Source organism: Cyphomyrmex costatus, unplaced genomic scaffold (genome assembly GCF_001594065.2).
Source record: "Cyphomyrmex costatus isolate MS0001 unplaced genomic scaffold, Ccosl1.0 scaffold281, whole genome shotgun sequence".
Lineage (NCBI taxonomy): Eukaryota > Metazoa > Arthropoda > Insecta > Hymenoptera > Formicidae > Cyphomyrmex > Cyphomyrmex costatus.
Window position 1 is genome coordinate 1,035,687 of NW_017276922.1, and position 26,262 is coordinate 1,061,948.

Here is a 26,262-nt window from a genome sequence, read left to right on the forward strand (position 1 = left end):
TTTTGATATAACATTACATATTTAACATTAAAGTTAGCTTTGATAACCGTGAGAACAGAGAACTCAAGAATGTCAACGCAAAAGGAAATTAGTAAATGTCTCAGAGGAAGAAGATGATTACACGGGACAAGATGAAGATATTGTAATAGACAACTATATTATTACGCTTATATTTCTCTTGAGAAAAAACAGCGGAAAGTACTTTTAATTAGGAGAAAAAAAGATTCTCTGAAATTCCAGAAGCTTAAAAACTAAACAGAAATGATTATCTATTAAGCTGAAAAATTTGTAATATTGTATTATAAAGCAATCTGTTGGAATTAATGTTTAATTATGTACCTAATTTCCGGAAATGTACATAATTATACGGACTATTTCAAATGCATTCAGAAAGATATTTTTATAGATTTCTGTGTTGAATTTTTGTTATAACGTATAAAAATAATATATTATAATATATAATTTTGTATAATACATAATTAAATGTCATGAATTTACATTTTTGAGATAATGCATTATTTTAATATGCATGTATTTATAATTTATAATTTGTAATGTAATATCTCAGAAAACAAGTTGATGTTGTTTATCATCATTCTAACATCAAATAACAATTTATTTTCTAGGATTGCTTCAAATGTACAAATAACATTTGAATAATATCTGAACAAAGCAAAATGTTAGCTTTTGCGTGGGTTGATTAAATTCATTTCGCATTTCCAGTTTATTCAGTTAAAAGAATATCGTGTTTAGATTACTCGTATTCTCATCCACGTCTATTGCTCCTTTTTTATTTTGCGATCAATCTACAATTTCTATCTCATATTTAATTAAATACAAAACAGAAATTCTTTTGACGTTTGTCTCATCTTTCATTTCTTCGATTTTTTTCATTTTTGCATAGATTCATGAAAAGATTCTTAAAAGATTTCTCAAACTTGTCAGTTGTCAACTGCACTTATCGAATGAAGCGATTTAATACATTTATTCCGTGTTGCGCTGCACCGAAAGAAAGTTGTCGGGCTTTTTATGTAATATAAGAATGGAGAGAATGTGTAATACGTGAATACGTCAGAATAAAATAGTATTTACTATAGTTATAGAATTTTTAGTATTATCAGTTAAATAGAAAATAAACCAATTGAACAAGCTGTGATAAGATATGTGTAGCTCAAACGAAGCAATACTTCAATTAAACATAAATAAAAACTTAAATAAAACAATATAAATATTTAAAAATATATATAGGCACTTTTTACTAAAAAATTTTTTGTGTATAAATTATCACATTATTGAATATTATATATTATATATTTTTTTATATATCTTTTGATTAACTATTATTTAAGCATAATGAACATTGTTAATGTTATATATATAATCACATTAAGTTATTAAATATAAAATTTAAATTGTAAACATAAATTTGTATTTTAATTTCATAGACAAAATATTTTTATTAATGCTTTTATTATTCCTATTCTAATTGTCTTTATTAAACATTTTTGTTATGCGTTAATTAACATTTAAATTGTTTTTCATTTATTATTATACTATTATTCATTGTTATTACATACATAAAGAAGACATGAAATGACTATTAAAGTTGTGCATTAATCTAATCCAATTTGTAAAAAATAATTTTCTTTTATTCTATTCAGAGATATGATCGTTTTACTTTTAGAAGATCAATTATGAAATTTCTGATATGAATAAAATCGTCGTCGAGCTAACCACAGAATGTGCTAAATTCATCTTCGTTACCGAGCGAAAGCTCGACGAGAACGTTGAAATTTATATATCTTTTGCAAGGACAGTAAAATACATAAAAGCTAGCTAGCGATAATTTGCAAACGGGGACAAATGCAATGTCACGAATACGAGATGAATATGTATACATGTATGATATTATTGTGCTAGAGAATTATTTAATTACAAGATTAATTATGCAAAATTGCAGACACCTATATAATTATGCAAAATTATAGATAGCCATATAATTTTAAAATTATACATACAATTTCTAATTTGATTATCAGAATAAAATTAAATTTTTATTAAGGAAGAAACAAAATTGACCTAAACTTGATCGAAAAGGTTGCATATTAATTATATTATTACAATTATATATAAATGATAAATCAAATATTCATGTATTTAAATACATAAAATAAAAATAAACTACATTAACCAATTAAACAGAAGAAATGAGAAGGATTGAAATTAATAATATGAAACTTAATAGCATGGAAGCGGAAGGAGAAAGATGAGTAGGAAGCAGTTGCGTGCAAAGTGACTCCGACGGTGGAAGCTTAATTATTATTAACTGGTGTCAATAGTTGTGGCCGGTTGTGGACAGACACCTACGAAATAATTTGCGTTGATGTACGCTCGTGTGCACACATTTGGCACCATGGTCAGAATGAATAGGCAACTTCCAATGTGCATCCACCGAATGGACTACAAGTTAACAACAAAATTTGTATTGAGCTTTATTAATAAAATACCGATTGGGTGCTCACCGGAGGAAAATGCGGTAGAAGCACGTTTCTCGGGAAAGAGAACAAAATCACGAATAAACGAACCTGATGATATTTCTGCCGGTTGGGAACTCGTTAATGCTCTAATAATAGAAACTTGCGTCCGCGTTGATATACAGATGCATACAGAGCCGTCGTCGCCATTGGCATTGCGATAATTGAATCGAACGTTCAATTTATTTTTACAGGCCGTGGATGCAGCCGCGAGCCGGCAGTGGCGGGGCCCATCCGGGCGGGACAGGTGACGATGAGGCCCCAAAAGACCCGGGCGCGCGGATCACCCATCAGTCTTACACGGAAAAAGATTATGAAGGTAAACAATGTTTAGATTTCTCAATTTTCCTAAAATTAATGAGAGTTAATCATTATAGGCGTAATTATTGTAATACACAAAACATTGTATCTTAGAAAGTTGTACACAAATAGAAAATTATTTTCTAAAGTAATTTGATCCAATTTGAATTAAATAAGACATTTCATAATTAAATTTTAACCATTATATATCGTTTTACAAGATAGAGATATAAGAATATTTTTCTTTTATCGCGCGTTATAACTCACAAGTCTCTGAAAATATATAATTTTATAATTAAAGTCAATTGTAATCAATTATTTATGTATTATAATAAAATACCTTTTTAGTCGATATTATATGTTTAAATTTTATATTAAACTTACTTTTAATTTTATTAGATGATATATTTTTAATAATGCATAATTATAATATTAAACATTCACTAATTACATTTATGTTGACTATTAAATAATTTGAGTTATAGCGATTAAATAATTAAATGCAGTATTCGAAATAGAATTGCTTTTTGTGCTGGATAGATTTAAACCTAAAACGTACGCATTGGAAATGTTTAAACTCTACGAGAATGGTTATGTTGTAGGTGATAAGTTGAAGTTATTTAATAAAATAGAACAGTCGATTCATTGATATCGAACTGCGGTTATATTTGACTTATCAAGTCCATATCTATTTTTGGAGGGTATTATACGTATAAGAAATTTGATGAATTTTCTTTCCATTATTTAAATTTCGATAAGAAGCTTTAGTTGCAGATCTTTTACTAAAAATAGAGATATAATATTTTATTTATGCAGTCGATAAAATAATATCAATTTAATTGACAAAGACTGACGCGAAGAATATCACTGTGAGGATAACTATTCTGATGATTCTTGGTATTAACTCGCATAAATTTTTCACGATCGTGAATATCTTATAAGTAAATGGGTACATGAAATGAGCTTTTGCTGAAATATATCAAGCATTGTCTACAGCAGGCAATAACGCCTGCATCTGCTATAGGTCAGTTTGATACGAATCTGGCTTCAGTGTTTGCTCACATGACGAACCTCGCGCATGTAGGTGCTTCGAAAATCGTTACTTCGTCAAACAACATTGACTGTGGATGGATATGGGCTTGCGAGGTCACTTCATATCGAAATCTGCGAATAGAGGCCATACATATTGTGATGGTCTTGTATCGCTGAACTATCCAACAAAACAAATTGATCGCCCAGTTCGGCAGCTGTTCACCTCTTATGATTGACGTGATACGAAACTTTTTCTTGAAATATGTCAAGCTGCTCTAAAAAATAAAAGCTTTCATTGAATATCTGATTATATTCACAGTTTACGGCATCTCGATCTTTTTATGCAAATATAAATTCATATTACAAAAAACATCTAACTAAATTATCTAGACATATACGAGTATATTTAAAATATGCATAAAAATATAAATATATTTTAAATTAACACTATTTATATAGACTATAATATTGATATCCGATTATGTTTATATGTATATCTGTAGAGAACATTTTTAGTGATCTTTAATAGCATAATATAAATTTATCTGTCCGTTTAGTTATTATATATCTTTTATGACATTCTTAAGTTGACAGGTGTAATAACGTAGACGACAATTAGCTAATAAAAGTAATCAAAAAATGAATAAATTTCGTATATTTATAAGATGTAATTATGTATGTAAATTATATAATATCAGAAAAGTTAATAGCACGTTATTAATATATATATGTTACACGTGTGAAATTCATCCGAATTAAATTCAACTATTCATGCTCAATGTTATAAATTCGGCGCGAGTATGTTGACCTTTTCGCTTGCGTGAATTCATTTTAACACCTGACCTTTCATTCGAATTATAGTCTATGCGTAAATCTCATCAATACACAATGATGTTTTACTTCTGTAGAAATCTACTTGGCTCACGTGAACATTTTCACAGATAGGATTATGCGATTAAATGACGCTGACCTAATTTTCTTTCGTGTAATAAAAGAAAAGTTCGTGTGTCGCGTGCACTTTCATAAGGGAGAATCGCTCTAAATCCGAGCATCTTTCCCATAGTGTAAGTTGTGAGGCACTGTATATGACGGGGCATCCCTTTCATCTGTTTCCAGGTCACAGGGCGCACACGGTGTATGTGGGCGTGCATTTACCAGGGGAGAGGAGACACCGTCGGCACCATAAGCACCATCATTCACAACGGCAGTCGTACCCCTGTGGTAAGGAGGACTCCGACAGCGATAGACCGAGTAAGTCGATCCTTATTTTTCTTCCTTTGTACTCTACAAAGTTGTGCGATTCTTGTCAATAATGATGTCGCGTTTGTGTAATACTTTGACCTTGTTCAATTAGTAACAAAGTATAATGACATATCGGTATGAAAACGTAATCTATATAATGACAAAATAATACTGTGCGGATGTGGTAATTCTGAAATAGATGTTTGAGCATTTCTGTTGTTGATTACTAATGTCAATTCGATTATCCTTCAACATCAGGGGATTAATTCAATAGAATAGACTTACGAGTAACAATTTATCGAAAAAAAGTTTTGTATTTTACGTGGATTCCTAGTAAACACTAGCTAATATAGTAATATAATTGTTGGTTACAAATTCTTATATTAATTTCGTATTCAACAATATAATTGTTACATACAACATGTATTACTGTTACATTATTGAGTAAGAAATTCTAATTAACAGTTATTATTAATTAATGTTTGTTTGGATTGATACATGTCTCTCTATTGTAAAATTATACATAATTTATTTGTATACTCTATACACAAACATTTATACATATATTGTTTCACGCGTAACTATTTCGATATATCGCAAACGATTTGATTGCTATCGTATCCAACAATCCTGTCAATAGACGGATGTTTCAAATACTGCGGCTTAATAGAACGTTGAGGTAGAAAGGAGGATTCACACGTAGGCGGCACGCCGAACGTTAATTACATATGGAATATAACTTGGCTTTTCATATAGGTACATACGAATTCGTACAAAAATGTGAAAGAGTTAAATCAAGCAGAAGTTTTCATATACAATATATACATATATGTGTTAACGTAATACAATATATCAGATCAAATTGTAAGAAATTTACATATTCTTCCATTGCATTTTTCAATAATGATAAATAAAGTATAAGGTTGTTTTAAGTGGCCAAAATCGAGTAATATATAATGGATGTTATAAGAACAAGATAAGAACAATAATCAAATTTATTCTCTAAAAAAATAGAAAAATAATAAAAACGTTTTATTTTTACTTATTGTTAGTCTTCATCGCTTCAGCTTGGAAGTTAATTTAATGCACTTGCAATACAATGAAACAGTCAGGTCTTATAATATATCGTATTCATCCCACGATATTTATACTATTTTCAACTCTCAGAATTTGGCACCAATACATACTACGTTCTTTGTGCTTCAAAAACGATACATAAATATTTTTCTAATATAAGATTAATTTCCTAATTTATTTATAATTTAGATACTATATATTTTATAATGTTTTTATGGATATAAGAGAAATATTCTGTAAATTAAAAATATATACAAAATAATTATTTTAATTATTATCAATGTGTTTTTGTTCATATAATTTTAATAACAATTTATAAATTGTACATTGTTCTTGTATATAAAATATTATATAGTTTCTGAATGCAGAAGAAATTTTAATTTTTCGCACGAATTTTTTATTTATATAATATTACATTTAATACACAGTTTCTAATAAAGAAAGAGAGCATCTATTTTATTAAATATAATATCTATATAAAATGTTTGATTTTTTATAAGATAAATTTTAACAGTTATATGAAGATATGTATTTTCTATTTTTGTTACTTAGGACAGTCAGTAAATCTAACAATAAAAAGAAGACTGTACTAGTCTAAAAATGAAACGAGGGTCGCCGCCTTGCATTTTGTAGCGGCGCGAGCTTCGCACTTCGTTGACGTATATTTTGCTATACTTTGTTTACTCAAATTTTATCGCATTTAAGAAATAGCGATCATTGTATGGCATTATTGTTACACTGATTATTCTAAAAATTTGCAACGACTTTTTTATATTAAAAACAGTTCAAAATGCTAAAGTGCCTGATATGCGCTTTTGCGGCGATATTGAAACCGAACATGGCAGCGCGCCAACCACTTGTCGAGACTTAACCGGGTGTTCACCCTACTTCTGATACCTCAGATATAAGAAGACAGTCGATATCGAAATGCTGTACTAGCTCTTCAGTACAAGGCTATGGGAATTTACGATTTTATGTGCAACCAAGACGAAGAAAAATAAAAATGATTATTGAAAAGCGACTCGTATTTAATTGATATACAGAATATTATGCAAATTGTTGCTATCGCACATATTAACACAATTAATTTTTAATTACACATTCAAAGGAGTTATCTACTCTATAATAATAAAACTACTCTCTTTATATTTGAACATTTACTTTACTTTTGAAATTAACATTGTCATAAATGTGCAAGAACTATTAACTCTTGCACAACAATTAAAAATAATGTTACAGCGTATGATTTTTATTTTTGATGTTCACCTTGTATTTCAATGTATTGCTTTTGTTATAATTCGAACAACATACTGAAGAGAGCCGCATTTAAGGGCGAAATATCTATGACTCTATTATTAATTTATCAAATTAGATTTGTTATCTATATTGTTATCTATATGTATATGTATGTATATACCAGGGAATGGAAGTAACTCGTTACTTGTAACGAAGTTACAGTTACAAGTTATTTTTTTGGTAACTTTACTGGTAACTGCGTTACTTTCTTTTTTTGGTAACTGTAACGGTAACGAGTTACATTTTTTGGGTAACGGTAACGAAATTTACAGTTACTTTTGTCGTTACTTTGCACACGATTGAACACGGTTCGATTGGATACATGCTATTTAGCGCTTATCAATATGACTTGAAAGCCCTTAGACATTCGGCCGTTATGATTCAGTAATTATTTTACACTTCTATCTTCTATGTAATACATAGGACATACAAATATTTCAGTTTGCTGCATATTTTACAGGTTTTAGAATTACAAAATTGTGTTTAAAAAAAATTAAAAAATAAATTAAATAATAGTAAAATGAGAAGGGTTATGAACCCAAAAGCGAAACAGTTTAAAAGACGATGACAATAAGTGTCGAAACGTCGTTTGTTTTTATCTTTGTATTGTTCTAATATATATTTATACATTTAATTACATTGTCATCGTCGTTCTTATCGGAAATAAACTGTTTCATTTTTGGCTCGTAACCCTTCTCATTTTACTTTTATTTAATTTATTATTTGAGCCATTCTACATTGTTTTTTTTTTTTTTAAACTGTATATTTGTCAGTATTACATATAAAAAAAAATGCAAAAGTACATTTTTAAATTGATTTTAAAAAAGTAACGGAAAAGTAACGAAAAGTTATTTTTCAAGTAACGGTAACTGTAACGAGTTACTTTTAAAAAGCGATAACTGTAACTGTAACTAGTTACATTTTTTACTCGGTAACGAGTAACTGTAACTAGTTATTTTTAAAAAGTAACTTTCCATTCCCTGGTATATACTAGCTTGCAGAATTAGCTCCATTTATCAGTTATTATATTTATTATCTTTGATAAAAAAAAGTCTTACGGAAAAGAAATAACATTCTGTATTTTAAAAATAACGATAACATAAACGTAAAATACTAATAATAATTTTAACCAAATTTTATAAAATTAGTACACAAATTATGCAAAAAAAACTATTATTATCAAGTTGATCTATTATTGATAAAAAATTGAACTTTCTATTATTTTTTATTTTATCAGATAATTATTATAAGTTAAAGTAAAATGTGTTTGTATATTAATTTACAGTGTTATTTTCTCTGTAGCTCTACATCTTAATACATCAAAAGATCTTTGTGTAATAGTATATTAAAAAAGATTCTTCACAGAAATTTCTGGATAAAGTGAAGTATTTTTAAAATCGGATAAAATCGGGACGATTTGCCGTAAAGTATATTTTAGCGAAAAATTGAAAAGACGGTAAAATAATTGATCAGGTTATTTGTAATGAGTAAAACACGATAAAGATGAAATGCTTGGAAAATATCGATCGTCAGGTTTCCAAGGCGCAAATTTCCTAGGTCAAATCTCTAAATGTTTTTACTAAATGAAACGCACGCGCGTGTTGCTTTTCGCATATTCAAAAGAATGATCAATTAATTAGATATATTTGTAGATAAATATTGTGTAAATTATTTACAAATTAATCAAATTTTTATAAATTAATAGAATAATCACATAAAAAAAATATTTAAATTTGAATTCAATTTTATACAGATAAAACTCGTTTTTTCTAATACAAATTATCCAGTTGAAAAGAACATGCACAAGAAATAGAATTGAGCATATAAGAGAAGTATCTATTATTATGTTGTTTATTTTACAAAGTATATCTATTTTGATACACAGTATATGTATGTATTTCGTGTTATTTCGTTTGACAAAAGTCGACGAAACAAACACTTGTCACATCTTAAGGAAATAGATTTCTTAAGGACTCTCACGAAAGTACAACCTCATTGCAATTTCTTTATCAGTTAACTATAGCGCTATCCATTTAATTTCTGCCGCAGCAAAGCATTTATGACTTGACCACAATATCATTTTATTATTGACTTACAATATCTTCGTATCTACAATGGCTAATAAATTCTAAAGAATGTACATTCAGTGCCAATAATGACACTAAATGCACAATCTTTAGAATTTATTATTATGGTGCTAATAATGGCGTCACTTTATACACTCAAACTTAAAAACTAACAACGAAAAGAAATGACATTTAAAAAGATTTTTTATGAAAGAAAATCAAAAATTAATTCTTATCAAAAGATATAGAATATTAAAATTAAAACTAATACAGTTGAAACATATTAAATAGATTTGAAGTATTAAATATTGTAATAGCCATCTATTAAAAATTTTGTACATATTAGACTTAAATATTTTAACTTAAATATTTCAAGAAAATATTAAATATTTTCCTGAAAATGCTGAAATATGTATATCATTTCTATTTCTCACTTCGTATATTAATTAAATTAATTTATACCGCTATAGACTGAATCGATTATCTGATCTCAAGTATCGCTCGATTTCTTTTATAGATATAGCTAATTTTATTTTATAACATCGAAAGATCTTCATAACTTTATAGAATCATGTTATATTAGTTATCACTAATTCATTTATTTTTTAGCTAGTCTAGTGATGGATTTCAAAGTTTAATCGTAAAAATTTAATAAACCTTTAAAAATTTGTGCTAATTTTTAAATTAATGTATATACTAATCAACTTATAAATAATAAATTATTTAAATCAAAGAAGAGAAAAAAGAAGATTTAAATTCTGCATAGAATAATCAATCATTTGATTCACTTATTGATTATTATTTAAAAATATTTAGAAAAGAAGCAAATATGAAGGTCACATCATATAAATAAAGATTATGAATTTAATAAATCAATAATAGAAAATAATTATTATAATAAAAGAAAAATAAAATCAAACAAAATTCTTCTGTTTTCATTATTTAATCACTATAAGAATGTTATGTTTTATCTATTATTAATATAATTTAAGATATATAAAGTTTTACATATCGTATACACATATCAAATAAATACTTTTTATATATTATGTAATAAAAACAAGTTGTGAAAAGCATAGCTTTTAAAAATCTGATATATTTCTTCTTATTTGTGTCCGTAAATGCTACTTACCAGAACTTTGAGAGAGCTATTAAGTATAGAAGTTTAGTGAAGCGTTATAAGGTTTTGACGTAAACTGTAGTTATTATCAAATCGAAGTAAATAAATTGAATTCCCTTTACGTGAATATATTTCTTATACATATCAGTGATGAGAAATATTCGAGGTATTACTTAATCAATACGTTGTCAACATTTTTCATCATAAATATCCGATCACGACTTTAGTAAACATCGTGTATACGTCGAGTGATGAAAATATTCTTCATCAAGAACAGCTAATCAATATCGCAATTCTCGTGCTTACATTCGTGATTCTTTGTAATTGAGAACACAATTGGTAGATTAACAGTAACACAATGTTTTACTACATCAAGTAATAATTATAAAAAGAATAAAATAATTTTCTTTGTAAAAAGGCGAAAGAGGATGTTTGTTTTTCGTAATTAAATTGGAATTATTTAATCCGCTCATCTCATTTGTCAATAATCTAAAAAAAGAGATTTAACAGAAATTCTCTCAAAAATCAATATTCCTTTAGTCCGAATGACACGGTATCGCCGTTGACATTGCAGGACAATTGTTGATGGCGCGCAGGGGTCGTCTCGCTAGCATCTGCGACCCCGCCGGCGAGATGATATGTAAGCCACCCTTATGCATACATACGAGGCTCCTTTATGTGATGCAAATACTTTACGCGAGATCGTTCGTGTATCCTGCAACGCAATCCTTCAAGTTTTCTCGTTGAATAATTTCACGTCGCTCACGTCTTCGCTATTATACCACCGTTTGTACATGAGGTATCAACGAGGCATTTGGTTACCGATGACGCTTTCATCAAGATTACGTCTCGCGAAAAATAACAATCTTGATGAGATTTTAAATCTAACGTAATGTTTCAGATGTCTGCGATAATCGCGTCACGCGCATCAACGTTTATCAGTCACAAGTAACTTGTATATCGCACAGACGTCGTCTTGATTCGTTGATTACCGTTACATAAACCGTGATTGTATTTCATGTTATCGAACGCATTTGTACCATAAGTGCCTTGCCATGCGTTGCAACGCGTGTGAGTTTATTAATTCCGCAGGTGTCCGGTGCAAATTATGATAGATATAATGTTCGATTACGCAATGCGCAAGTTGAAAATAAATACATATTTACAATCTTGTGGGATGTACGAACGGTACCGAAATTTTGACGACGCACGACACAAAACACATATACATAATTTCAGAGGAGGGTAAGAACGCTATTTCTACGTTTGCGAGATAGAAATGCCGTTGATGAGAAATGTTACAATAAACGAGTAAATACGTCGCTCACATAGCGATTGGGTATTTTTAAAATTTTCTGTATTATTGAATATGTGAAATAATAAAGTTGCCTACAGGAGATTTGTAATTTAATTATTATAATTGAATACATTTATTCTCTCGTATTTATTTTTCTCGTTTTAAAATTGAGGTACGAAATAAATTATTCACAAATATTATTAAAATAAATATAATATTTAAAAATATAACATATTATGAAAAATATTTATATATAAATTACGCTTTAAATAATTCTGTGATAAGACCTTATAGGTCAGTATATAATAATTGATTGACCTTAAAAGTCTTTCTTTACATCGGCGATAGTTATAGAACAGGTCGGGGTTATGGAATAGCCTTTTCTCCTACTATATATTTTATATAAAATAGTATTTTACCCAACTCTAACTATATGACTTACATTACACAACAGGTTACACAATTGTTTTAATCTGAAGATTTCTATCTTTTCATTCTGCTTTCTATGTGTCTTTTCAAAGAAATCTTTCTAATGTGCATGCGTCATCTATCATGGCGTATACATACGTTCATACGCATAATATATGTCTATACATTTTACGCTATTTGTCGGTCGATCGATCAACGTCAACTTCTTTTCATTCCGCTTTAAAATTGACGTGACCGATACTCAAGAGATGTTTCGGAAACGAAATCTGCCCTTTTTTTCCCCATTTATAAGTTTCATTGACATCAAATAACGTTGAATACTTAAATTTTGTCCTAACATCTCTTAATCCCAGCTAAATCTTATTTTTTCATTTGATCATTCTGTTTTACAATTTTTTTTTAGAATTTTTTTAGACATATAAGAATTTACCTTATCTCTGTTGATATTTCATTAGACAAACAATCTAGTTTCTCTTTTATATAGATACGCAATGTTTCTTTCTAAACATTACATTCATTCGCTGAGATGCGTAAAGAATAAAATGCAACATAGCATGGAAATTGATAGTTTACTTGCTTGCATATTGTTCTGCACGTAAATAAGAATAGTCGATTTTTCTTAATAATTCGTTATTTATCTCTGATTAACGTGAAAGCTCTCGTAAAAATTGTCATTCTTAATTTTGATGAATAATTTATTTGATGAATAATGTACATAATGAAAAATTGAGACCAGAATGTTATAATATTATAATATTGTATGTATTTTGTATTTGTTAACTTTTTAATCACATTTTGCTAAATATTTCGTAAACAATATTATTTAAAACAAATTTCTTATCTGTTATATCTTGTTATACTTGGCATATATATTCTGATGTAAATGTATGTCCTCTCTGTATGAATATTGTATATACTCTCGTTTCTGATCACAACTTTGAAATTGGCGATTCACGGATTATTGCACAATTGTTTAGTCACTCCGCCAGCCCAGAGAGTACAGTTTATCCTTGGCGAAGAAGTCGGTGACGATGCACACGAATCGCATCCGTTGTTCTCGGAGATGGAGGAGCTCGTCAAAGATGGCGATGAAATGGAATGGAAGGAAACAGCGAGGTAAAAATCAAGAACTCCACTTCGTCGATTTTAACCTTTATACCTAAATACGATAATATGTTTACGCATTGAAATCATCCGTTTCATAATAGCGTACGTCCATAATCAAAATAATATCGAATTATCTCGGACTGCGTATGCAGAACAATTATATAACAAAATACGTATAATATAAAATACATGATTGTAGTACTTTGAACGTCAAAATAAATAATTAAACGATAAATAAAATATTAATAATAAATAATAAAAATAATTATTATTATTACAGTATATTATGCATAAAAGTAAAAATTTTTATGCATAATATACTGTAATAATAATTCTTTGACAGCAGATCAAAGCGTTTTAAATTTATACATATTTCAAGCTTAAAAAAAGAGCTGTGTGAAACTTTTAATATTCAAAATAAAATAAAAAACATTTTAATAAAGAAGAGTATCGCAAATATTATACGTACATACAAATATTCTACGTACAAATATAATGTACACAGATGGATCAAGTTCGAGGAAGATGTTGAAGAAGGCGGCAATAGGTGGAGCAAACCTCATGTTGCCACTTTATCACTGCACTCACTCTTTGAGTTAAGGAGCCTGCTTTTAAATGGAACCGTTATGCTCGATATGGAAGCAGGCAGCTTAGAACAAATAGCTGATCTTGTTCTCGATAATATGATAAATAAAGGAGTACTGTCAGTCGAATTGCGAGAGAAGGTAAGAATACAGCAATGTACGCGAAAAAAATCATTCGAATAACTGTCTTATGAAAGTGAAAAGTTTTACCGCGATATTCTTAAATAGATCACAAATACTTTTATAATCCTCACATTTTGTCATTGATATAACACATATACAAAGTTCATTCATATCTCGTTAAAATGGGAACTAAGTTATTGATTACACGAAAAGTAATGTCACCGCTGATGGAAAAAGTAACGTCACTCTTTATTGATTTAAGAGAACTAAAAGATTTATGATTTGTCTATACTTATTCCTCATATTTTTGATTTGCACTCGTAAATCAATACTTCGACACGTCAGGCACACGCGTATCTTTAATAAATCAATCAGATAGAGTATAATATCATTTCAGGTGAGAGAAGCCCTTCTCGTCCGACATCGACACCAACATGAGAGACGTAAAGACAATAATATGTCAAAGTTACCGATCATAAGATCGTTAGCTGAGATAGGACGCAATCATTCCTCCTCGAAGAGTAAGTTTCACGTTACATCTTTCTCTCACACTATCGATAAATTACTTTTCGACAGGTTGCCGATGATTCTATACAAATAATGTACATAGTATTTTTAATATCAGGCACATGGGCGCTCAGAAAAACACAGATTATCTCAGCGTTTAGCACCACCCCGTTACCTTATACCTAACGCATCCTTCTCCACGTGTGTTTTCCCTTTTTTTATTTTATATTCATATTTAATTTGTTATTTCTTTTAAATTATATTTCGTTTTTTATTTAATAAATAGATTTTGTTTAAAAAATAAAATTATTATAATATATGATATATGGTGTAAACACTATAATAATTATTATAGTTTTTAAACAAAACACTATCCTTATATCCCGTCATAATTTTTATTATTTAATTTAATATATGTATATTTAATTTATTATTTTTAGACTCATAATGATCCGAAATAAAGTTTAAATAAATAATAATAATAAATTTTTTTAAAGCGCTGAATTAAAATCGACTTTTTTATTTGTATTATGAATTTTTATATATTACAAGATTTTTCTTTCATTAATTTTCTTTTATTAATCTTTAATATTTCGGGTCGTTAAAAGAGTTTGATTTAATTTGATTTCTTTTAATTTCTAATCCAATTTTGTTTTTATTTTCACCTGCATTTTCGTTGAAGACCACCCTGATGACGGTGGCGAGACGAAAGAGTCGGGTCCAAGGGTCCTAGGGTGTGCTAACTTTGTTAAAACACGTACGACACAATCGACATTTTCAGATTGCGACTGTTCATGTGGTATGCATGCCTTGTTGACGTCAGATTTGCAGGAGCGTCGTGATCCGAAGGATACTTACGTACCGTCCGTCGCTCGTAGCAGCAGCTGCCCGAACTCGAACACGGCCCCGCTGTCGAAAGAGGCGAAAGACCTCAAAGGGCCGTACCTTCTGGTTCCAGGTACAACTTAGGCCAGTTCATCCGCTAAGCAGCCTTGGATTGTGGTGCTTCCGTCGCTTTTCTAACTACACCCCAATGGAACAACCCACTAACAATTACAACATGCGTGTATCGATCGCTTCGCAAATTCTAGGGTATTTTTATTGCTGGGCGAAATTAAAAGTATTGGCAAGTTTAGTTCTGCAACTTCGATCCTGAGAGATTCGTGATTGATAAACTGAATAAGCTTACATCCCAATATGCCAATAAGGACATAGAACAGTATAATTCAAAGAAAGTTTGTATACATAATTTAATTGAATGTACTAAGGAGAAAATTTTAAAATTTTAGAATGATAATCTATGAATTTGGGAGGCAAGCGATACTTTTAGCTATAACTTCGTATCATTGGATTGTGTGTCTTAGTGCGTGCCGATCAAGCGAGGATCAAGACAATCTCGATTGTCGCTGGATCCGTCCGCGATCCATTGGATTTACAAGCCATCATGGTCATTCCCCAACTGCCTGATGTTTCTTGGTGATTGTCTTGCTAATTGATTGTCAATGTGAAATACTTGGCGTCATCAAGACTGCTCATCGCCCTCATCGAGTCACTCTCTTCATGCTCCGGAGTTCAAGCCGGTCGAAAATTTGTAACTTACCATCGTTTCTTTTCTTTTGTCAGACGAATTTGGCATCCCCCACGTGGTGGGATTCACGACGTGGTTCGCGATGTGTCCTCTAAAAGGTTAGCTTACCAGATGGTTTACTCTCGATTCTACGAATCTGCACAAAATTCTACTTCTCACTTATCTTTCGTTTATACTAAAGTCTCTTCTCTATCGTCTTTCGTGCCTTATCACGTGCCTTATCACGTAAGCTCGTGATTGACGCGCGAAGAAACTCATTCCGGTTTCTTATCAATCCTGTCTCCTACTATTTCAGCTATCTCAATGGAATTGTAATTACGTATTTTATTATAATGCACAAGAGTTTCAACTATAAGGACACAACATTATCTAACATCCTCTTGCGCGAAACGAGAATTACGCGTAATCTGGCAATAAATGTCGTATAAAGATTCAAAATTTCGTAAAACAATCCGTGAGTTTTTTTTTTTTACATTTTACTGATTCAAATAGTCAGAGATTAATCTGCAAAAAAATACTATTTTTTATAAATACGTGTCCTTATCGACAAGAGTGTAAATGTCAATGACATTGTAGATAACGTGTCTGACCTATTCTAGCCACAACTACTGTTCTCGATTCTACCTCCAGAATACTAGACTAGATCTTGATCATTCGTAATACTCACTGAAATTGATTATGCGGTTGCTAATGCGGTTACAGCAATACGAGAAGTGGATTGTGGTTATCCATAATCTGTATTCTCACTGGCTTTAAATGTGACTGTCTAATTACCATTTTCTATTGATATTGAATATCACCCTTCAGTTTAAGCAAATAAGACCAGACAGCGATATAAAATGTATGATGAGAATACAGAGAATTGTAATATGTTTGCGAATGACGGGTTTACTTCCTATCATACGTGACGTTACTACAATTTATCGTTCGCGGTCTCATTATCCATTGATCAACATGCACGTTCCTTCATTGATAATGTAGGCCAACGTTTATAATTCCAGTCATGAGGCATGGATCTTTCTATACGATCTTACTAAGTGCACGTAACTCGATGTAAACCCTGTCTACTATACATTCATTATTATTGTGCATTTATAGTTCTCAGTGTTATAATTGACTAATCTCTTTTCAGTATCCTCCTAACATTAATCCATTCTCCTTATAACCTGCGAAGAAACGAAAATAAATATAATTTTTTTTAATGCTACGATTTGAGATGCATATATGTTTCATAAAACGCAAAGAAATGAATATTGAAATGAATATTATTGCAAAATTAAATTATTGTAAAATATTACAAAAGTGCAATAATTTTTCAGTTTGTTATACATTTTAAGTTATATATATTTTAAGATTCCGAGATCAAAGCGAATTACTATAATTAAGTACATAAATGTAATAATATAATGTTGGACGCATTCAGTGGATCGTGATTAAATGAAATATCACGTTATTGTGTTCTTTGTTAATTAATGGAGTGTTTCGTTGTTTATGTATACTTTCTAAATATTCGAAAGTTCGTGAGCCATTTTGAGCTTCGCGACTGACGCGAAACTTACTGACGAATATATGCAAATGAAGCGACGTTAAAGTATCAACAATGCGATGAAACGTGCGGTAAAGTCGCACAAGGAGATTTCGTAATATATATTTACCATGTCCCTGGTGTTTTGCGTGTATTTTCTATATAAAAATAGAAACAATTGCATGTATAATTTTCTCCCCACGGTGAATGCGTATATTGCAATCGGCACGTGTACTTATGTATACATGGAATATTCCGGAACCAGACTGTTTGTTTGCACGCGACAATGTTTTCTCAGATTAAATTTCCAGATTGAGCTTAAAACTCTGGTGTATACTAACGAGGCGACTATTTTTAATTTCGACTAACGATTTATCCCATTATCTTGAAGGACTATTTCCGTGATGAAAAATACGATAAAAAATGGACGATATATATATGCAAATCGTTTTGTTATACATTTTAAATGACTCTGGAGATCAAAGTGATCGCGAGTTATTACGATGGTGGATCCTTTGTTCCTTCTCGCACCTCCTTTGTAAATAAAAGACAATCCTGGTGTTGTGTTTCATGCTCATTTTTAGTGGAGGAATCGAATTCCGCTCCGGCGATCGCCGGCGCAACAAGTCAGGGCAGTGGAGCAGCGCTGAATGCTGGTAGCCGCTTCCTTGCGATACCCGGCAATCCCGGTAAACCGCTTTTCTGTGCTTGCTTTCTACTCATACACACCTTTACACTCGCGAACCGCATTAATCCGTAGTGAAGTTCCATACGTACACGTAGATTAATTTGCAGTAGCAATTATCCACGCCGTTGACGTGCTCGACAAATGAGAAACCATTGTGAGATCGAAATGGATTGTTATTGGAACTCCGGAAGATTTAACAAACTTTGTCGTTTGCGAGAAATTGCCAAAGTGTCTTTACCATACTGCGGATAATGGTGGCCGATTTACAAATTGCGCCAGACGTCATTATGTGCCTCTTGCTAATAATTCTCGAAATTTCAACGTAGAAATAAATGATAAAAGCATTGATTAATTATTATACATTTATTAAAAATAATCTAAGGATTTTTTTTAAATTTAAGTAACTATCGAAGAATATAACAAACATTATATATATCACAAATCTCGAAATGTCTGAATAGTTATTGTATTTCCAAGCGATCTGTTTACTTAGAAATGTAATACAATATCTAAAAAATATTGTAGAGGAATATAAAATTGCAAAGCAGAGTGAAATTTGTATTATTTCGATACTTTTAATATGATAAAGTTTCAGAGAAATTTATGAAAAAGTTATTTGCTGCAAAGGTCAAGTACTTTAAATATGGTGGGCTTTAATCAAACCAGTTCATTTTATTCATACGACCGAATAAATCAGTCGATATCGTGTATATAAAAAATGATTTAAAATTATAAATAAATTAACGTAATTTTTTATTATCACAATTAATATCGGTTCAATATAATCTTAAAATCTATCTGATAATATCTTTTTTTCGATTACGCTTGATTTCTATCAGATAATTAAACAGATACTTATATATAAAAGATTTAATTCTCTTTTTGATGAGACTTTGAGATAATTTGTTTCGCAAAGTAGCATTTAATTGACAAAATTCAGAGATAATATAAAATTGCAACATAATGTTGCAAATAAGACAAAACCGTGAATATTGCATTATTTGTATTATAATTATGAATATATAGAAAATATATAGAAATTAATATTATTTTATTTCACGATTAAAAAAATCACTAATGTCTATAAATTGTTAAAAACTATCTTTAATAAGCATTCTTACATTCATTTTATTTACATAAAATGCTGGTTTTATTTCGTGACTTCTTTAAAGATAAATTTTCAACAATCCTGCTCAAATAAGACGTTTTTACCTGCGGATTGATGTTTGTTTAATAAATATTATAAATTGTGTATTTAACATTACAATTTTATTACCGCATTTTAATTTTTTAAAGATCTGTGTTCTGGTATGTTCTAAACTTACGTTATTTCTACCATAAAAAGTTTTGGTTTGAATTTATGAGCAAATTTTACGTTTATGTTTAAAAAGAACGATTTTTTTGAAAATTTTCTTTTCTAAGCTGATTTCTTGTTATTTTACAAACATACTACTTGAATCAACCACGAGAAAATTCATAAGTTTCTGCGAAGATTTGATAAATGATTTTGTTGTGAACGCATTTGCTCTTTTCTATCTTGTGACAAATTATCTTAAAGCGGAACGTGTTGTTCCATCGCAGAGATGAATTCGTGCGAATGATGTGGCGCGTGAAATTCGAGCTGCACAAATTGCAATCTGTCTCGCGTGCATTTTGGAGGATTAATGACGCACAGGCGAAAAAAAGCCATTATTTTCCTCGTTGCATGCTATTGACAGGGATTATTACTCAGGCTGCTTGTAAAAATGCAGTAGGTAGTAAGCTAGATCTCTTTCAGGCCAAGAACCAGGCAGCAACGGCATGGATCGGAGTCCCAGCAGCGTGTCCATCAGCAGAAATCACAGCTCTTCCGCTTTAGAGAACGGAGACGCTAATCACAGGGTTCGTAAATACATTATTCAAATCCTTGAAAAATTAGATCTTCCTAATTTAGCGTAACGTCACCGTAATAGTTATGCAATACGATGAAGATTTATAAAAAGTATCTAACTTACAATTAAATTGTAATCTTTAAATCATCATAATAATTAAATCATTATTATGATAATCTTTAGATTATTGTGAAATATTGAATTAAATATTGTATAATTAAAAGTTGTAAATCTGTGTGATACTCGTATACACATAATGTTAGCTTCGTGCGCGTACGTGAAAGCTTAATATAATTATTATAGGTTGCGCGTCCAGTTTTAACGCTCACGCGCTATATAAGCTTTATCCTATCTTTCTGTCGTATGTAATTAGTGATAAAGATAGAATAAAGCTCACAATTTATGAGAGCTTAAATAAATTGACCAATTACCTTCTGCTATTTTTAATATAAAGACCAACGAGAATCGCTTAATTTTTTTTAACATTTCTTTAGTAAAGAGGCTTTATTCTAATTCTTTCCCTTTAATATCAAGATTGATTTTCCGTATCACGGACAGCTTAACCTAAGAAATTTCAACTCCACTTTCTCATTAGGGTAATACGCACTTTATGAGGAAGATACCTGCCGGCGCTGAGGCAAGCAACATACTCGTAGGTGAGGTCGATTTCCTCGACAAGACTTTATCCGCATTCATCCGGTTAAGCCAAGCTGGAATGATGGGGGACTTGACAGAAGTTCCTGTTCCGACAAGATTCATTTTTGTCCTCCTGGGACCCATGGTAAGAACGCTATCACGATTATGATATCAGATTAAATGCAAAAAAAGAATGAAAAGCGAGAGAATAATGATCTCGACCTACTTTAAGAATCATTTCTTTGAGGTTCGCGCATTAGCTAGAAGCTAGATTTATAAGTGCTGCGATGAAAAGAGACTACTATACGTATGATACACTTTATTTTAATCAGCACATTTCATATACCTATGAATAGACTAAAAACCAATTTACATTCCATATAATTTCAACAAAATCTGCAAAATTTTTAATAAATAAACAGTCACTGATATGTAAAATATGTAACATAAGATAAATAAATGATATTTTTAGTCAACGCGATTTTATATCTACTAATAAATTTTGTGAATTTTGTATAATGTATGTTTATATATGTTCTTCCTTTTAAAGTATATGACTGTTTATTATTTGATCTCAAAACACAGTTTTATCAATAGGAAACAGTTTTATCAAAATCTGAAAATATAAAATCACATTATTAAATTAATAATCAAAATAATATTATCGATACTAATACTTATTTCATCTATAAGGAATTTATTTGAGAAATATTTTTCAGAATAATAAATCTAATTGTAAGTTTACCCGCGCAACCTCTAGTTGAGATAACATTAAATCTATGATTTCGTTAAAAATCTATCGAAAATTAATATTTACTTTATCTTATATACATATCCCTTCTTTTTGACTTTTTAACTAAAATATTTTTATTATAAATATAACTATGATTCTTATCATTATATATCATGAGTATAACCTACCTTCTTTCTTTTTATTTCAAATCATATAAATTGTGAACGCGTCATGTAAACTAAATTCAACTGAAGTTCGTGATGAAAATAACTTTCTATAGCAAAGAAAATAAAATTATTGCTATTTTTGTCTCTTTTGAAACTCTAACTCATTTACTTCGAAACGCTATGAATTTGGAAGTATCAGATGATTCCCTTAGAGACTATTTGTTCAAAAGAAGTTCAGAACAAGTACAGTACACGCGAGTCCAAAACTTTATATCGTTTAAAATACTAGATTACTAGACATCAACGTAACGTATAAATAAATTACGTAATGCAAATAGAATTTTCTGCTATATAAAGCTATTAAATAAAATTGCCGTATATTCTAGTGCGATAGCAACCATTAACGATTTCTTCGACTTTCTCTTAAATTAAATTGACGATTATCTGCACGAGTCAATATCTCTACTCGGCTATTAAAGTTATATCAAGGCTTATCACAGGCAATCTTTCACCACAATCAATCTCGAATAGGTGAGACCTAAAAACGGAGCAAACTAGTCCGAACTGTCTTAAAACCTGCACTTGCTCAAGGTTCTCATTTTACATTTATGTGTATGGACTATATATATGTATACTATATACAGTATGCACACTTAAATGTCACTTTAAGACACGAGAAGGCCATCTTTTCCATAGTGAAGCAATTAAATCTTTAATAAGCAGTCATGCATGCTGCTTGTGTCCGCTGATTATTATCACTAGGAACCTATACGTAAAGTAATTTATTTTTCACGCAAATGCGGTTTAAATGCGCCATTGCAAGCTTAAAATAGCTTATGAACTGAACATGCTTGTATTTTAACATATAATAATATCATTTTTTTAGAATGGTTCTTTTCATTAGCTACGTTTGTGGTTTAAATTTGAATAATTTTGTTTTTCTAATCATGAACAAAAAATGTTAATTTATATATATATATATGTATATCATTTTATTAACAATTTTTCTACAATTTATAATAAAAAAATATATGTATAAAGGATATTGTACAAATGCTCAAATAAAATATTAATTAATGTTACTAAAAATAATATTAAATAATATTAAAGAACATTAAACATAAAAATAATTTAAATTAAAGTAATATCATTCTCCTAATAACAATCTTGTAATTATATAAATTATTCAATTTTGCACACGTAGATGTGAGAAACCGTTCCGAGCATTAATGATAAACCTAATAGCGCATTAAATCGAATTTTGATGACGTCTTTCTTTCTTGAGTAAAAATGAATTTACGTCATATCAGTTCTTAGATTGTATTATATATAATATCTCTGTGACAAAAGTTATTTATCGATAAACAGGGATATTGGTTATTTTCACGCGTTATACGCGGTTGATAGTATCTTCAGGTTTTTATAAAGCCCTAACGTTTCAACTCACGTTATTTTGTATTAAGTAATTCTTCGTAATAAATTATGCAATAATTAATAATCTTGTTAATGCGTTATTTTTTATGATGGTATTTTAAAATAAATTATTAAAAAGAGTATATACATCTAAAAAGAGATGGAGAAAATATATATAACGATACTAAAATTATATCAAACGATACACGAATATATATACACATACCTATAAGGATTTATAAAATTGGCCAGTTTCTAAATGTTGAACAATATATGTCGAGAAAATTATAATACTTTTCATTATACATATATGTATACACACATACATGGATCGTCTTTAGGGCGGGATTTCGGGTTTCCACGAGATTGGTCGAGCTATGGCGACCTTGATGTCCGACGAAGTCTTCCACGATGTGGCTTACAAGGCGAAAAATAGAAATCATCTCTTAGCTGGTATTGACGAGTTCCTAGACGCCGTGACGGTATTACCACCTGGTGAGTGGGATCCAGCAATCAGAATAGAACCGCCAGCCGCTATACCGTCGCAGGTGAGAATAGCCTTATCAGGAATAAGAAGTGATATAGAATCTTTATGATTTTGGATCTCAACGATCATTACATAATTAAATGCATAAAAATAATCTCTATCTTTATCGGCGACGAAAGCGTGTGATAAGAAAAATTCTTTCTTGCGTGTGTCCATAATATCGAAAATTGAAATAATCAAAATTATATCAGTTTGACATCCATTTTTAAAAAATACAAGTTTAGCTGGATTTTATATCCTCAGGAAGTCAGAAAGAGACCCAAAGAGGAAAAGCCTAAGGAAGAGTTCGACGAGGAAGCTGATGAACAAAAGCTAAGGGAGGAATCCGGCCTTTCAAGAACCGGTAGATTGTTCGGCGGTCTGATTAACGACGTTAAAAGGAAAGGTCCATTTTACTTTTCTGATTTCAAGGATGCTCTTGCACTTCAATGCGTCGCGTCTTTTATTTTCTTGTATTTCGCCTGCTTATCACCTATTATTACTTTCGGTGGCCTCCTCAGCGAAGCTACCGGAAAAAATATGGCTGCTATGGAGTCGCTAGTTTCCGGTTTCGTTTGCGGTATTGGATATGGCTTCTTCTCTGGTCAGCCATTGACTATACTTGGTTCCACTGGTCCAGTTCTAGTTTTCGAGACGATTGTCTACGAATTCTGCAAGTGAGTGCCTTGATAGATAATCTATTTCAATTAACTTCTATAGCATTTTTTATTACTTTCTGTAACTAATAATAAAAATAAAATTAGTATTGTTTATTACTTTCTATAACTAATAATAATTAGCATTGTTTATTGTAATTTTAGAAGATACTATCAATCAACGCATAAAATAGGAAATCTTATCCATTAACATCTTCTTTCTTCAAAATAATCTGATCAGATCGTTATTCTTGCAGAAAGGTCGACTGGACTTACATGTCTTTTCGTTTCTGGATCGGTACATGGATCTCCGTAATTTTGATGATTCTCGTGGCTCTTGACGCAAGTGCTTGCGTCTGTTATATCACTCGATTTACGGAGGAAAATTTTGCCACCCTTATTGCTTTCATTTTTATCTATAAGGTATGAAAATAATCGTATTGCTTATCCAGCGAGATTTACTATTTCTTATCGATTATTTCTATATTCTTCAATATTAAAAGTTTTTAAAGAAAAACGTATTATTTAATCATAAAAAATTAATGCATTCGATTATTAAAGTGAAAATTGTATTTATGATATTTTTTATATTGTTATCTGTTTAACGTCTTATATATATTAAGTGTATCAGTATATTCTAGGCAATCGAAAATGTGCTGTCAATTGGTAAGAAATATCCTTTAAATACCTATCCTGACGATACATTGGGCTACGATTGCTGGTGCAAACCTCCGAATACCAGTCTACCATCCAGTTATAACAGTATGAATTGGACGATGTTAGATAAAACAACTTGCGAGGTAATAATTTTCAAAATAATGTAAAATCACAGTATATTTGACAAGTTAAGCATTTGCTCATTTGTTAAAAACAATAGACTGTTCCACATATACCTCGAAATCTGAATTTCATTAAAGCGCATTAATATAACTAAATATATCGGAGCGTTCCGTTTGATCATATTACGATTAACTATAAGTCACTAAGCACAGCGACTGAAATTTTTCCATTGAACCAAAAGATCAGAAAATTTTATATTAAATTAGCCAATTAACAACGCAGGCAGTCGGGTCTCACTTCAGTTATATTATAAGATTATCAAAATAATTTTTATCTTAGTTATTTATGTAACCTCATGTCATAATAAAAATTGCAAATTTTATTTGAATATCAGCTCACTTGATAACTTTATTTGATATCTTGAATGAGAAGGAAAGGGCACACAAATGTCTCGTTATGCTCAATCGCAGTCAAACGCATATGCGCTTCTTCTTACATCTTCTTGAGAAATTACATGTTCCTGTGTACAAAGTAGATTACTAGGTGTTTTTAAATTTGCAAGAAAATACGATCTTTTAAGCAATCTAATTTGCTCTTGCTTTGATGCCGTATTCGTTATTACTTCTTTCACAGAATTACAATGGCACTATGGTGGGCGATGGCTGCAACATACCACATTATGTACCCGACGTGTTCCTTATGTCAATTATCCTATTCATGGGCACGTTCTTACTATCAATAGAGCTCAAAGATTTCAAGAACGCTTTATTTTTTCCCTCAAAGGTAAAAACATATGCTTTAATTAAAGGAGAAGATACAAGATCAGCTTCATCTTCATTGGAAATATAAAGCTCAAAGAAGTTATAAAACTGTTACATATTCTATAAAAATATATTATAAACATATCTTTATTTTTATTAAGGACTCAATAATTCATCTTTGTCACATTTACCAATTTTAGCAAT

At 30.2% G+C, this 26,262-nt stretch overlaps 1 protein-coding gene across 8 annotated transcripts in view; it reads left to right on the forward strand.

The window, feature by feature from the left end:
- The window catches only part of Ndae1 (Na[+]-driven anion exchanger 1), a 50,398-nt gene that overhangs the window by 14,886 nt on the left and 9,250 nt on the right, over nucleotides 1-26,262 (forward strand). For 4 of the 8 annotated variants that reach the window (XR_001940751.1, XM_018541371.1, XM_018541370.1 and 1 more), the window contains exons 2-15: nucleotides 2,729-2,853; nucleotides 4,983-5,117; nucleotides 13,371-13,509; nucleotides 14,006-14,225; nucleotides 14,605-14,728; nucleotides 15,496-15,672; nucleotides 18,412-18,516; nucleotides 20,293-20,396; nucleotides 20,982-21,167; nucleotides 23,677-23,883; nucleotides 24,126-24,538; nucleotides 24,775-24,940; nucleotides 25,159-25,317; nucleotides 25,931-26,080. Coding sequence is in view for 7 of the 8 variants with exons in the window: in XM_018541370.1 (XP_018396872.1) it covers nucleotides 2,729-2,853; nucleotides 4,983-5,117; nucleotides 13,371-13,509; nucleotides 14,006-14,225; nucleotides 14,605-14,728; nucleotides 15,496-15,672; nucleotides 18,412-18,516; nucleotides 20,293-20,396; nucleotides 20,982-21,167; nucleotides 23,677-23,883; nucleotides 24,126-24,538; nucleotides 24,775-24,940; nucleotides 25,159-25,317; nucleotides 25,931-26,080 (2,410 nt within the window). In the remaining variant the exon portion in view is untranslated. Of the gene's footprint in view, nucleotides 1-2,728; nucleotides 2,854-4,982; nucleotides 5,118-11,241; nucleotides 11,308-13,370; nucleotides 13,510-14,005; nucleotides 14,226-14,604; nucleotides 14,729-15,495; nucleotides 15,673-18,411; nucleotides 18,517-20,292; nucleotides 20,397-20,981; nucleotides 21,168-23,676; nucleotides 23,884-24,125; nucleotides 24,539-24,774; nucleotides 24,941-25,158; nucleotides 25,318-25,930; nucleotides 26,081-26,262 lie in introns of all 8 variants that reach the window. The other 4 variants (XM_018541377.1, XM_018541373.1, XM_018541375.1 and 1 more) reach the window with 4 other exon arrangements.